Source organism: Phalacrocorax aristotelis, chromosome 8, assembly GCF_949628215.1.
Source record: "Phalacrocorax aristotelis chromosome 8, bGulAri2.1, whole genome shotgun sequence".
NCBI classification, from domain to species: Eukaryota; Metazoa; Chordata; class Aves; order Suliformes; family Phalacrocoracidae; genus Phalacrocorax; species Phalacrocorax aristotelis.
Genome location: NC_134283.1, coordinates 16,275,215 through 16,288,844, shown reverse-complemented (window position 1 = coordinate 16,288,844; position 13,630 = coordinate 16,275,215). Strand labels below are relative to the sequence as shown.

General features: G+C 41.3%; 1 protein-coding gene across 4 annotated transcripts in view; it reads left to right on the top strand.

The window, feature by feature from the left end:
* ZNF423 (zinc finger protein 423) overlaps nucleotides 1–13,630 on the top strand; it is a 234,545-nt gene that overhangs the window by 204,054 nt on the left and 16,861 nt on the right. For all 4 annotated transcript variants that reach the window (XM_075101562.1, XM_075101561.1, XM_075101564.1 and 1 more), the window contains 2 exons: nucleotides 6,480–6,611; nucleotides 8,159–8,274. In XM_075101562.1, coding sequence (XP_074957663.1) covers nucleotides 6,480–6,611; nucleotides 8,159–8,274 — 248 coding nt within the window. The remainder of the gene's footprint in view (nucleotides 1–6,479; nucleotides 6,612–8,158; nucleotides 8,275–13,630) is intronic.

The window sequence follows — 13,630 nt, the reverse complement described above, 5'->3', positions numbered from 1 at the left end:
TGCAGCCTGCAGCTGGGCTCTGGAGCAACACAGGAACTGCCGTTGCAGTCGGTAGGAAACTCCCTGCAATCTCATCCCTCGTCCCTCTGGGACCGTGCTTCTTTGTAATGGTCGTTTTAATATTGCAGTGTACTGACATGTACTGGAGGCACTGAACTTACGAGCTACCCTATAAATAATTTGGCATCTAATTCTGCATATTTTGAGCTTGAGGCCCCCTGAGATGATAAAAGAGTTTAAAGCCTGTTGTGTGGTTAGGCTAATTTAGCCTGAAAAAGAATACCTTTTCAAGGCCACAGATGTGTATTAGTAGTACATCACAAGAAGCCTTGGAGCTTGTTACCAGGAATGCATAGGCGCTTCCTCTAGCACCTGTGTTTGCCAGCAGGTCCTGTGGCTTCTGTTTCCTAATTTCTTCCCTGATTTCCTAAATCCCATTCCCCAGAGAGCTTCCCCAGCTGGACAACAGTGACAGCCCCTTTGTGCTGTCAGCCCCTTGTCCGGGCTGCCCATCCCTTGGAAAACTCCGAATAACCAAACTGATTTGAATGAGTCTCATCCAAATGCAAATGCAAGGAAAACCAACAAAAATACACACGAATGCACATTGGGAACTCTCTGTATTTTTGTTGGTTTTCCTTACATAATTTCTAGAAAAATCCAAGTCCCTGTGTTATCATTTTTCATTAAAGTGGTGCTTCTAATCACAGTGGACAGCTCTCATATCCCTTGAAGATTTATAATAGTAAAATTGTCACAAGGAAGAAGCAGGAATGCAAGATTTTATTAAACAATCTTCAGTTCATAAAAGACATCAGTGTTGTGCCATTCTAGAGTATATAAATATATTTCAAAGCAGAATCACATTTCAGCAGAGAGATAAAGCACAAAAGAATGAGAGTAACAGATAGCAACATAAAATATTAAACCATCCAAGACGGGGTGTAGGTGTATGTTTATCCACAGGGGCAAGTCAGGGGCTGTAAGCAAGGCAAGATATTTGGCAATATATCAGCAGAGCCATGAGCACAGATATCCATGGCAGTTTGTGTGTGTGTTTTGTGGTGGCGGAGGGGTTTGGCATGGTTTCTCGCAGTGCGGAGCTGGACGTTTCTGCACAGCCGCATGAAATGCTGCGGGAACATGACAGGTGTCTTTAGTCTGCCTGTCGTCAAAAGGAGATATGAGATCTACCTGGATAAATAAGTATAAATAGTTTTCTTTCTGATATGTGACCAGATTATTTTCCAGTTGATTTCCAGCCAAGGTCCCAAGTGGGCCACAGATCAAAAAAAGATAAGGGTCAGTTACAAGGTTGAGCTCATTCAGCGTTGCCATAGTAACTGACCTCCAGCATCCCTAGGAGGATGGCACCCAGCTCCCCAGGTGACATTTCTGCTGCCACACCATCAATCCACTGCCTTTCACCGCCCAGACCATGCTGCAGAGCAGCTCCATGCTGCTGGCCCACACTGGGGCAGGAGCGCAGGGTCCCCTTGCCCTGCAGCTGCCCCACTGACAAGGGAGGGGCTTGGCTATGTCTTCTGGGATTAATTACAATAACATAATGAAGCGATGTGGTCCAAATGGTTTGTATAGCAGGTCGGGGGCTTAAACAGCAATGGCGATGAAGAAATGTCATCTATTCAGCAGATGTCATCTTCATCCAATGTGAGCATCTGCAGATTTGCCATCCCCTTGTAGTAGTCTCATCATGTTCTCAGACGTTGGATTTTCATCCGTTGCTGGATTGTTTTTAATGAAAACCAGTGATGAAGTGGAGCCAGCCAGGGGAGGGGTTGAAGTGGTTCTCTGCAAGCTTTGTTTTGGAGGGGGTGTTCATCACTGTTATCCTACTCTGGTCCTAGCCCCTTGCTCCTTCACAGCCACATGGAAAAATTACTGGGGAAGCTCCTGATTTTTTTATAATTTTTTTCCCTTTGCTTACTTATTTACTGGGAAATGAATTGCATAAACAGAATGGTTCCATGCAGTTTTCATTTTATTTCCCTGTGTTCATTCCAATTTCTATTTATTTCTACTATAATTAGAGCACATGGCCCATTTAATTCTACCAGATTTATGATATAATGGACAAGAGAAGGTTCTCTGTGAATGCAGTATATGAATGCTTTGTTACACTGAATTACAGTATTTCAAAGTTCATTAAAAGTGCAGTTAACTCATGGATGTGTACATCGGAGTACAGGAAAGATATTCCCCTGTATTGTCTTAATTTGCTGAAGTGGAGTAGAAATATACTGGTCTGGGAAGCTGTAGCATGGGACATACATATTGTCAGAGACGAGCATCAGATTGTCTTACACGATCTCTCAAATCAGGACTATTGTGGTTATTCCATAAGGGAAAATTTTGTTTTATTAAATCGAGTTGAAGAGAGAAGTTTTAACTAACAGTAAAGATAACGTTGCCTTGATTTTTATTGTTCAAATCTCCTATTTGTTATTGGTGTGATAATGGGTTGGTACATGATGGTGTTAATGTGTACTTTTATATTGCCATTAATATAGTTACAATTAGAAATACAGCTGATACAGTATATTGGTTTAATACAACATTATTAATTATATCTCATCCTCGCCAGGAGGCTGCTAGTGTTGGTCCTTTTAGAGGCTTAGAGACTCATTGTTATATGTATTAAATGCACATTGCTGCAGCAGAAATAGCTTTATGGAGAAGCATATTCCCACTCTAAAATGGGCAGAATGATAGTATAAGTGCTACAAGGACCCTACCAACATATTTAAAACTATCCTGCAAATGTGTTCGAACTTGTGAACAATGAGCACCGTGCTTTGCCACTGCAGTTCAGCTGGGTCTGTGCAACTCACTAATCCTCACTAACAGGCAGTAAATTACGTACCTCCAAATTTATACAAATGCCTGCCTTTGACATCAGTGGGCACCACCCAGGTTTCACCTTCAGGATTCAGATAATCAGCTCTCATTCCTACCAGCTTCCCTCAAGACCAGTATGGAAATAAGTATGTGTCTGCCAGGGATCAAATGCTTTTGGAGACAAAAGTAGGTACTGAAAACATTACAGGATACTATCATCTCCCCATGATACTTTTACACAAAGCGCTCTGTTCCTCTTTTGGCCTGACATAGTTTCAGCCTGACAGAATCCAGCAGGCCTGCTTGTTTTAAAAAAGAGCACATCCTATTATTTTTTTGAGAAATGGAGTGTAAAATTAATGCGTATTATTTTGAGCTCAGAAAAAAAAAACGCAAGAAACCCAAGATTCTTGTTTGCTGTGCATTGCTTGTTTAGTCCTGTAATTAGCTGATCCCCGCACAGATATGCTTATGGAGAAATGGAAGAAGATGTAGCACAGCAAGCTGTAAAAATCTGCATTTTATTTTACAGATGAGAGGGGCTGCTTGAGTTATGTAGGTCTCATAGATGCTTGCCATGTTTTTAAAAATGGGGGGGGGGGATAAAAATGGGAGAAATTATTATATGGTTTGTGTTGCTAGTGCCCAGCTTTACATGTTTGACTGGAGCATTGGCTGTCACACTGCATTGTCAAAAGCCGCCTTGCATACACCTATATGATCTTATATAATTCAAGGAAGTTATTTTCCAAAGGTGACTGAGTATCCCTATACATGTGCCGTGTTTCTGTGTAAAATAATACGCTGTAAAATTCCATAGAGGAGAGAGTGATTATAGCAGCAATTCTATCTATATCTTTGGGCATTTTCATATTTTGAATACACAAGCATGAAAAGAGAAACGTTTGTCATGCTAACCATGGTACTTTTTTCCCCCTTTTTTCTTACTGGATGGTTTATAGACACAAGAAACATATAATGGACTCCTGTGGGAGTGGAATAAAAACCCCCACCGGTGAGGAGAAGGCCTTATAATTCAGAAGTGGATTTGCAAATCAAAAGGTCTTGCCTCGAGTGGGATAAATTTCCAGATCTGCAGGAACCCATTATGTTATACTATTTTTCATTCGAATTTTAGTTTGTTTGTTATGGGTTTAACTATTTAAAATACTGCAGGGATCAACCAAGAAAATACACAATCTCTGTTAGCTAATTAAACATGCCAAGCTTGTAAGAATACACTTCAATTGAAATGCTGAGCGTTGGGTTTTTTTGGTGTGGTAGTTTGTTTTTTTTTAATTTTCCTGAAATTATAGGTATTTAGGCTGCAAAAGGAGCAGTTGTCTAATCAGCAGTATGTATCTGTCCGTATTTATGAACACACGTGCTCACACAGGACCATAGACTGTACCTGAATCACTGTTTTCCAAATATCCAGTGTGTGAAGGGTAGAAAATTAATATAAAACATGGTTTCTCTGATTTATTTGTAGAAGGAATTCATTCCATTCCCCCCACTACTTGCTTTGTCCTCTCCAGGTTTATTGCGGCATTTGGTTGCTATGTAAAATAGCTGTGTGGCTGGGCGTGCTCAGGATGCTCAGCCCAAGGCATGTAACCCTTCCCCATCTTTCTGCCCCTCTGGAGCAGATGGCAAAGATTGCATAAAGCCAAAACTTTTCAGGAAAGGGTCTGATGGGAGAAGCCAGCCTTACACTACAGTGGGGAGAGAGGGTCAGGTTTTGAGACCCACCCATCAGAGAGGGCGATGTGTCCCTCTGTGGTGGCTGCCCAAACAGAAAATTGCAAACCTCGTTGCGTCCCAGAGATATCCCAGTCCCTTGTTATGGCTGCCCATGGAATTTGTGGAGCTGCTGCCATGGATCCTCCAACCTTTCATCTTTCTGTTCCTGACTCTTTCCTCCCTTCCCAACCTGCCCGTTTACTTCTCCCCATCCTGCCTCCCCTCTCCCCACCACAGCATCTGTGCCAGTGCTTGCTATCAGCGACCTGCTCTTGCCCTGCATGCCACCGCTGCTGTGCAGGGCAAAGCTCCCATTGCCACACAGGTTTCCAGAGGCCACCCAGCCTTGAGGCTGCAAAAGGCTCTGCATGGAGATTTTAAATTTTTTTTAATTATTATTTTTCACACTGCATGGAGGGCTCTTCAAGGCCTGTGTACTCTGGGAATTGCCTCCAGCTGCAAATGTGCCAAGGTGCGAACGTGTGAGAGGCACCCATGCACCTGGGCACAGGCTGTGCCCGGTGCCCTGCACAGAGCCCCGCTGCTTCCCTGCACTGGCACCTATCTCCCTTTGGGATACTGAGAGTACCAAAGGCCTTATAGAAAACAATAATTTCCCTCTAAATAGCCCTTTTGAAGATGTAAAAAGCTAATTTAAAGCAATTGCAAGAAAAGACCATGCTTCTGAAGTCTTGCATTATTTGCAAGATGCAAATGCATTTGGCAAGAGATTAATTCATGGTAAAATGTAGTAATTTCTTAGGTGTCTTGGAACTAAAAATATAAGTTGGTGAGATTTGAAGATATAAAAATAGTCAAATGTACCTCAAAAGACAGAATTTCCTTAGTTTTTAAAATATGTTTTCAGGAGATGTTCGCATGTGCTACCACAGTGAAGAAAAGACACACTTTCAGGAAGCATTTACGAAAATAAACAGCAAAATTATTAAACCTTAGGTGTTTTCTGTTTTATTTAAACTGTACATTATGTTTCTACGTAAATTTCTACATAAATTTCTACGACTCCCTCCTTCTCTTCAGGAACACTAAAGGATTGTTCCATTTTATGTGTGGAAATTGCTTTAATATGGCTTCATTACCTCAAAAAAACAAAGGCCTAACTGCACCCAAACCTACAAATGTCAGTAAACAGAGAAACATGTCATCTTACAAATGTGGTAGGCTTGAAATTATTACAATAGTAATAATTATTATTTCCCTATGAGTTCAGCTAGGACAAAGGGGCATTTAAAATGAACCCTGAGTATTCAGTGCTTAAGATATATGATGTGGAAATTACACTTTCAAATGGCATTTAAATACCTGCAATGGTCTCTTCAACTTAGAAAAAGCCAAGAGATATAAAATTAAGATTGACACTGCTCTGGGCTCCTGCTATTCTCTGATAGTTTCTTCCTCTCCTGGATATTTGCAGTGTAATCTGAGGTGAAATTGGCATTTCAGCCCACTTTGTGTTGTTGGTTGAATTCACACTGTTAAATTAATTTTAAATGCTGTTTGACTATTTAATAATCTATACCCAGCGCAGGGATGCTCTCCCTTTGTGGTAGGATGTGAGGTGAAGCAGTGCGGTGTTGTCACGAGCCTGGGAGCAGGTGCGTGGGTTCCTGATGGGTTGACCCCAGCACCGCTTTCATCACAACTGAAAATCAATGCCCCTAAACATGACTGGGGGCTGTACACCTGAACACCTTGCACGAGCAGCTTGGCCTGCTTTTCTGATGAGACTGGAGCTGCAGAAATATCTGTGGGTCCTTGAAGTTGTGTGCACCGGCTCGGGCATTTCTCACTGACTGCTGCATCCTGGACACTAATCTGCTGTGTCACTAACAAGTTGTATCATTTGAACCTTGCAGAGGAAGGCATCAATCACGAGTGCAAGCTGTGTAACCAGATGTTTGACTCTCCGGCAAAGCTCCTGTGTCACCTGATTGAGCACAGCTTTGAGGGGATGGGAGGCACATTCAAATGCCCTGTTTGTTTCACAGGTAAGAGAGGGAGGCCAAGACAAGCCTCAGCGTGCATGGCTTGATCAAGAAATGACACTTGGTGGATTTGTAAAATACCGTATTTCTTTTCTGAGAGAAAGAAATACTGTGCTTGGCAATGTTCAAAATATCTTCTGTCTGAAACTGGGGCTCCCTCTGAAAAGCAGCACTGCCACATGCAGCAGGCTCTGCATTGACCCCCACAATTTGAAGCCTTTTAAATTGTAGCTTGTGGCTCAAAGGTACGATGCATTTCCAAGTGTGGGAGTTACAAGGTATGGACCTGCTATTGCAAGCCCTTATTCACCTGAGCAAGGACCCTTTAAAGGCCAGGTAGCTTATAGTCCACTCACGGTGGTGAGGCTCATGTGAGTAAAGGTTTGAGAACACCAAATCTTACAACTGTATAGTTTTGCTAGCTGCTTTCTCAGAGTTTTTTTTAAGGCCAGTTTGCTTATGGTGGCACATTTCTAACTCCTCTCTGAGGGCTTGCTAGGTATTCCTTCCCTGTATTTAATTTTAAACTGTTTCATCAGTGCAAATGATCTTGGGTGATCTTGCTTAAAGGATATGCAGGATGCATGTTAAGGGCTGCTTTTATATGCTCCTCAAAACACAATTTAACATCTATGTTTCCAAGCTGCTTGAGATGAAGATCACATAGGGTGACTGTGGACCTGTTGTCAGTAAAGGGGCATGGCAGCACCTGTGATTCCTTTAACTTTGGCGGGAATACAGCAAAACCTCACTTCTTAGGGTTTGGCCCACAACTTGACAACCTGCTTTTTGTGTGAGCTTGAAGGTAATTTATCCTTTCCTGAAATGTGCTGTAAATTAACTCTATGAGTACATGTGTTTCATTCCGCTGAACAAGCTATTTTCACATACTGATGATCATTCATATAAAATGAGACAAAAATTAAATGAGATGTATTTTTAACCAGCTAAAGCCTGGGGTTCAATATGTTTCACTTCTAAATTTCATTTGATAAAGTCAGAATAACTGTCAATTCAAAATCATAATGCAGAAGCTCTGATAATTGTGATATTAAACCATAATCTTTTTTTTTTAATACTGAATGGACAACCCGTTTAAAAGGTCTAAAAATTGTGACAAGGCTGCCCTTTCAGATTCACGTGTCTGCCAGAAATATGGTGCAGAAGCCATCAAGGCTTCTCCTGGCCCAGTTGTCCTGCATTAAAAATGCATCCGATGTACCTGCCATGGACTCAGGGCTCCCTGCAGGAGCAGCAACGTCCTTCTCTTTGGTCTGATGATTAAGTTCTTCCAGTTATCCATGGACAGTGTTAGCCTTATGTGAAATATCAAAAATCCATACAAGATTTAGACTCTGTTAGAAGTAAGCTGACTCTCAGACTGGAGACTCTAAATTGACTACTTGTAAAGAAATTCTGCTGAACCAAGTGTATCAGCACTTCTCTGGCAGATATCCTTGGGCTTCTCAGTGTCTTTGCAGTTGTAAAAGTGTAGTTCAAGACAAGATGCCTTCTGTGAAGCAATCTTAACTAATCGTACTGTGTTTCAGTTTTTGTACAGGCAAACAAACTGCAGCAGCACATCTTTGCAGTCCACGGGCAGGAAGATAAAATTTATGACTGTTCCCAGTGCCCACAGAAGTTCTTCTTTCAAACAGAGCTTCAGGTATGTTTATGACAGGAGTAGTAAAAGCAAAGCTAAAGCTGTTGATTTTTCTGTACAACCATCACCCTTGTGCAGCATTTAGAAAAGGTGCATACCCTCAGTATGATCTCTTCCACCCTTAAACATTCTCTCAGTCTCTTCCTGCCTCCCTGGTGCTATCAGGACAAAGGGGTCTCTGAGCATGGCTGGAATAAATAAAAAAGACAAGCCAGATATGATGATTCTTTATGAGTATTTCTCTTGACAGTAGTGTTGCTACATCTTGACATGTCTACGTCAAACACCTTGTAAATAATTACTTTTTCTCTATTAATAATTTAGGCACTGATTAATATACAAAGACTAAGCAAATGGCAGGCTGCCCCCTCCCCTCCCTCACTGTTAAGTCAGAAGTAAAGGAATTTCCCCTACAAAGGTATGAGACCAAAGCGTGGATGCAGCTGAACACAATGCTTAATTAGAGGCTTCACCAAGGCACTTGCACATTAATAAGCTTCAGGTTTTGCAAACAAGGCATTACATGCCAGTTTCCCTGGCGGGCACTGGGGGTCACAGACACAACCATTTTAGGCCCTGCAAAGCCGATGCTTGGCCCACACTCATTCCCAGGTGCAGCCAGCCTTTTGGAGGGGCCAGACCCTGACCTAGGCATGCTTCTGCAGCCACTCTTGGGGCCCTGGCCCCAGGGGCCACCTTGGAGCCATGCTGGTGGGGCTGGGGTTTAAATCACAGTGAATCTTTGGTGCTAAACCCACATAGGTGCTGAAGCCTCCATGGCATGTGTGTCTGAGACTTTGTGGGAAATGGACCACTAGAGCTTACCCTCCCAAAGAGCTCGCAGGGAGGTGCCTGGACTGGATGTCCTCCTCAGGTATATCTTACCTGTGTAGCACAGTCACCAAAATATTGCTAATGTCCCCTGGCAAATGCTGTCTTTTTATAGAATGGTACCGTATGCCTCATTTAAATCTATTAGTTTTATCAACGCTGTTTTACTTAAACTTTGGAGGGTTTTTATTTATCTTGCTGAATTCCCAGGCTGCTGCCTCTTGTGTCGTGCTGTCATGCTGTAGAAGGATTGTTGATCTTTTCACTTTGTTGATTTTATTTTTTTTTCTCCCAGGGGACTCTCCTCTTTCCCTTGTTCTAGCAACCTCATTTGCATAAGTGTACAAAAGTTTTAACTATACCTTGTTAATATTTTAATAAAGTCAGCAGATTTTGGATTTGTGTGTGCTCACTATGAACGTTTCATGAAGGCAGCAGTAGCTTACAAGGATGGCTCTGATTTTTCCTCCGTTTTTTCTTTTAAAGTGGTGTTTGGTCAAAATGCCAACACAATTAAAATGGGCACACTAGCTTCCTAGGTCACTGCATTAACCTTTAAAATCAGATGCTCAAATAAAGAGAACCTTGTTAAATTATAGTCTTAACAGCAGCCCGTTTTTTGCAATTAACAGTTTTAATTACATAGTGTTTCAATTCTGAAGTGTTGTGCATTGCAAAATTGCTGCAAATAGCAGCTTTAATAAGATAAATTATGGTTATAATGTTCCGGTTTTTATGCAGAATTTGTATGCATTTAAAATTTCTGTGCTCATAATAATTACACGAGTAGTTTTGAATGGTGTTGGCTGAATGAAAATTCAATACTTAACTGCACAGTTTTAGTCCATATTTCAGTGGTGACTCAGAAATTTGTGTTTACTTGATGCCAGGGATTTTACTAATTCAAATACCTGAGCCAAGGAGGACACAAAATGTGTGTATAAATCAGTTAGAAATGCTCAAGACTATTGAACTAGTCTGCCTTGGCATGATTATCTCGTCAGTTTCTGATGCGTAAGCTGCCTGCTCTAAATTCCTCAACTGTTGGGTTTTGTTGAGTAATGAAGATTTAATATTATTTTAGTGAACCAGTTGTTCAGCTGGTAGCTAGGGTTAAATCTGCATGAACCTTTCAGTCTCTTAACTGTGCAATTGTTCTTATGTGGGCAAATCACCATCCATCAAGGAGTTCTGCTTGATGAATTCAATTTTTCAGTTCTGATCTTGCTTTCCCATTGGCATAAAATAACTGGTGTCAAAATCTGAACCTACACTTTGTTTTACTTCTTTGTACTTTTAAGTGAAACCACTGAAAATACTTTTTAAAAAATTGAGCATTCAACTATTTCAAGAAGAAATTCAGAGTGGGGTGCTTACAGAAAAGCAAGAAAAACAAGGAGAGTAGGGAAAATGACAGGCAGCACAGGGAAAATGTAACTTTTAAAGATGTCATGGAGTGGCATGAATTAACGCCGCTGATTTGTGAACGTTTCTTTAAACAGTTAGGGTAAACACCAAGTAAGCCCAGAAGAGCACATGTATGCTATGTGATGAGAAATGTTGCCACTGTAAACATACTTTTAGGGCTTGGTGCATATACTGCTTCAGCAGCGTAATGCTCTGGAAGCAATCAAACTCTCTTTTCCCTTCTGAACTAGTAGTTGTAGTTTAATATAGATTTATGCTTTGAAGCTTGTACCATCTGATGGAGCCATAAAACCAAGGCATAAAAAATCTCCGAAGAGCCCATTTTCTAAACGGTGGATATTCTGGTGTGAATCTGGAGCGATGTGTCAGTGAGGTTACCTTGATGATATTGCCACAAGAAAAGAAAAAAATGTTATTTAACTGCTTATCTCATTGGAAATAAGGAAAGAAAACATGGCAAGGTTAAGTATGAAACACAAAAAACCATGTATGTGTGATAACCCCACGTACCCTTAGGGCAGAAGAGGAAATGCTGGCAGGTCCGCGTTTTTCACATCTTCAGTTTGTCAGAGTGACAGCTATGAATACAATGAAAATCTCCTGGAAAAAAGTAAATTTACAGCTAATGTACAGAACACCAAGGCTATGGTATTTCATTCCTCCTGCTGAAACATGCTTACTGAAACAGGGGTAGAGGTGGAGGTTTGGGGGGTTCCTCACGTGTAGGGCAGAAGGAACACTTTCAAACAGAGCCCCGTCTCTAGGACCCGTGTTAGGAGCTACTGGCCACCACTGGCATGCCTGCTTCTCACAGGCAGCTGGAGCCACAGCAGCACACAGGGCATCCAGACATGGGAGATGAACTATCTCTTTGACAACTGAAATTTTGGTCTTTACTATTTAAAACCTAGCAGGTAGCCCTGCCAACACCAAAGATGGGTCGGAAATTATGACACGTAATGGGTGCTGAGAGTTATATTCGTGGTGTTATTCATAGCTGAGAAATACACCTCCTCAACTGCTTGCATCAAGAATTATATTAGGCAAATTGTGACTGAGCAGTGATTTTCAGAGGAAACTTACGGAGGATTTTCAGAGGTACTCCTTTGCCTCACTGCTTTTTCCATGGAGCCATCACAAAACCAATGAAATATTTGTATTTAAAGGATCAATTCCTGCTGTTTACTTGGATACTGTTAATCATACTGTTGCCTCCTAAATATTAAAATTGATGAAAACTAAGGCGAGGGATATAATAAACAATGCGCGAATAATCCAGGCACCAAGGGAGCAGGATACCTGCCAGGTCTTTCCTAGCACAGGTGTTCAGGTGTTTTATTGCCTGCTATGAATAAAGGGCTTTCTTTCCTGTTCAGATTTGGAGATATGTCAAAAAATTAAGGGAGTTTCACCAGAGGAATTTGCTGTCATTTTAAGTGCCCAGTTTCTTCAAATGTATACTTATCGAAAGAAGAGTGGCTACTATGGCTCGTTGGCTAACACTGTGGTCTGTCTCCCTCCTCATTTTATTTTATGTGAAAAGCTGGCAATTTTCAGATATCCATAAACAGGCATGAGCTGCTGCACAGAAATTGCACTCATTATATTAATAATGATTTACCATTAACATCCTCCAGGGGCTTGATTTGGTCCACATCAAAGTCCTTGGGATTCTTTCTGCTGATTACAGCAGATCAAGCTCTAAGCAGGTTTTCTCTTTTTTTATGTCTGCTTTTCATGTCAGCTCAATGTTAGATGTGTCTCCTATAGAGGGCTGCATCCTGCCTAGGTGAGTGGGGCACCGCAGCAAGCCACCACAGTCTGATGTTGCTCAATGGGGGATGTTAAGATGCTGCTCCGTACCTGTGGTGGCTTCCCTGGGGGTAGAGCAAGGAGGAGCAACATCTCCAGCTCCTCATGCCAGTGGTCCTTGGGGCCATCTGGGTACAAGTGTCCCCTAAAGCACATGGGGAGAACGAGAGCCTGATAGCTTGTGTATGACCCACCTGTACCCAGGTGAGTCTACAGGGCTACATCTAAGGGCTTGGTTTACCTCCAGTGGTCAAAGCACTGAAGAAAGACTTAAGCAATTTTGGGTCTGTACCCAGCCAGTCAAAATCTTTTAGTGGTTAATGTCTCCAGCTCATACTTGAAAAATGAGCTTTATCTACTTCCTGGGGCATCAAGAAAGCTTACTTAAATAGGAGCAAAATTTTTCTTCCAAACAGCCCTATGTGCTTGCAACAGTGAAATAATCTCAGTGCTTCTGGGCTCCAGTGTCCACACAGTGAGAGAAAAGCAAATCCACTGTATTTTGATGAGGTTGCAGAAAATATTTTTCCCTAGGGGACTATGTGGATGGCAGGAGGAATGGGACCTGAAATGTGGCTCTATCTCAAGGCAGTACTTTCACTTAACATAACTTTTGCTGTTTTTCAGAACTTATGTGTGACTTGGATGTTAAACACCAGGAGCTTCTTGCTGGAAACAAACCACAAGCTCTTTCTAAGTTTCATGTGAAGCACCCACAAAATTATGTGTAGAATTAATTTTCTGCAAGTAAAATTTAATTTTTCTTTTAAACAGGATTTATATGTCTGCATTTTGGTTGTTGATAGGCTCTTAAGAGTGTTATCTACCTTTCCCCACCACCACACATTTTTTTTTTCTAATGTTGGTCCTCCTTTAAAATCTGAAAAAGACCTAGTCAGTTATCCTAGCAGATTTGGCTAGCATTTCTTAAAAAATGTTGCTATGGTGCTTGGAGTATTGTTAAATTTTAATTATTCGTAGCTACAAAGCTAATAAATTACAAGAATACCAAAATCTATTCTAGCCATATTGCTGGGTTTCATTCAGACACAGTCAGATAATTATAACTAACAATAATTAAAAATTAAAAATGCTGTAGGCACATACCCATCACGTTGAGTCTGTCTGCCTGAACGTTCTTTATGGACTGCAAAACCACAAGTTTTATCTCTGATCTGTTGTCACAGTAGGGAAGAGTTTTACCTATTAGGTCTCTGTTTTTCAATATGTGTGTTTAAATTGAGTGGAGGAGGAGTGTATGGCTGCTTAAAAATCTGGTGTTAGGAAC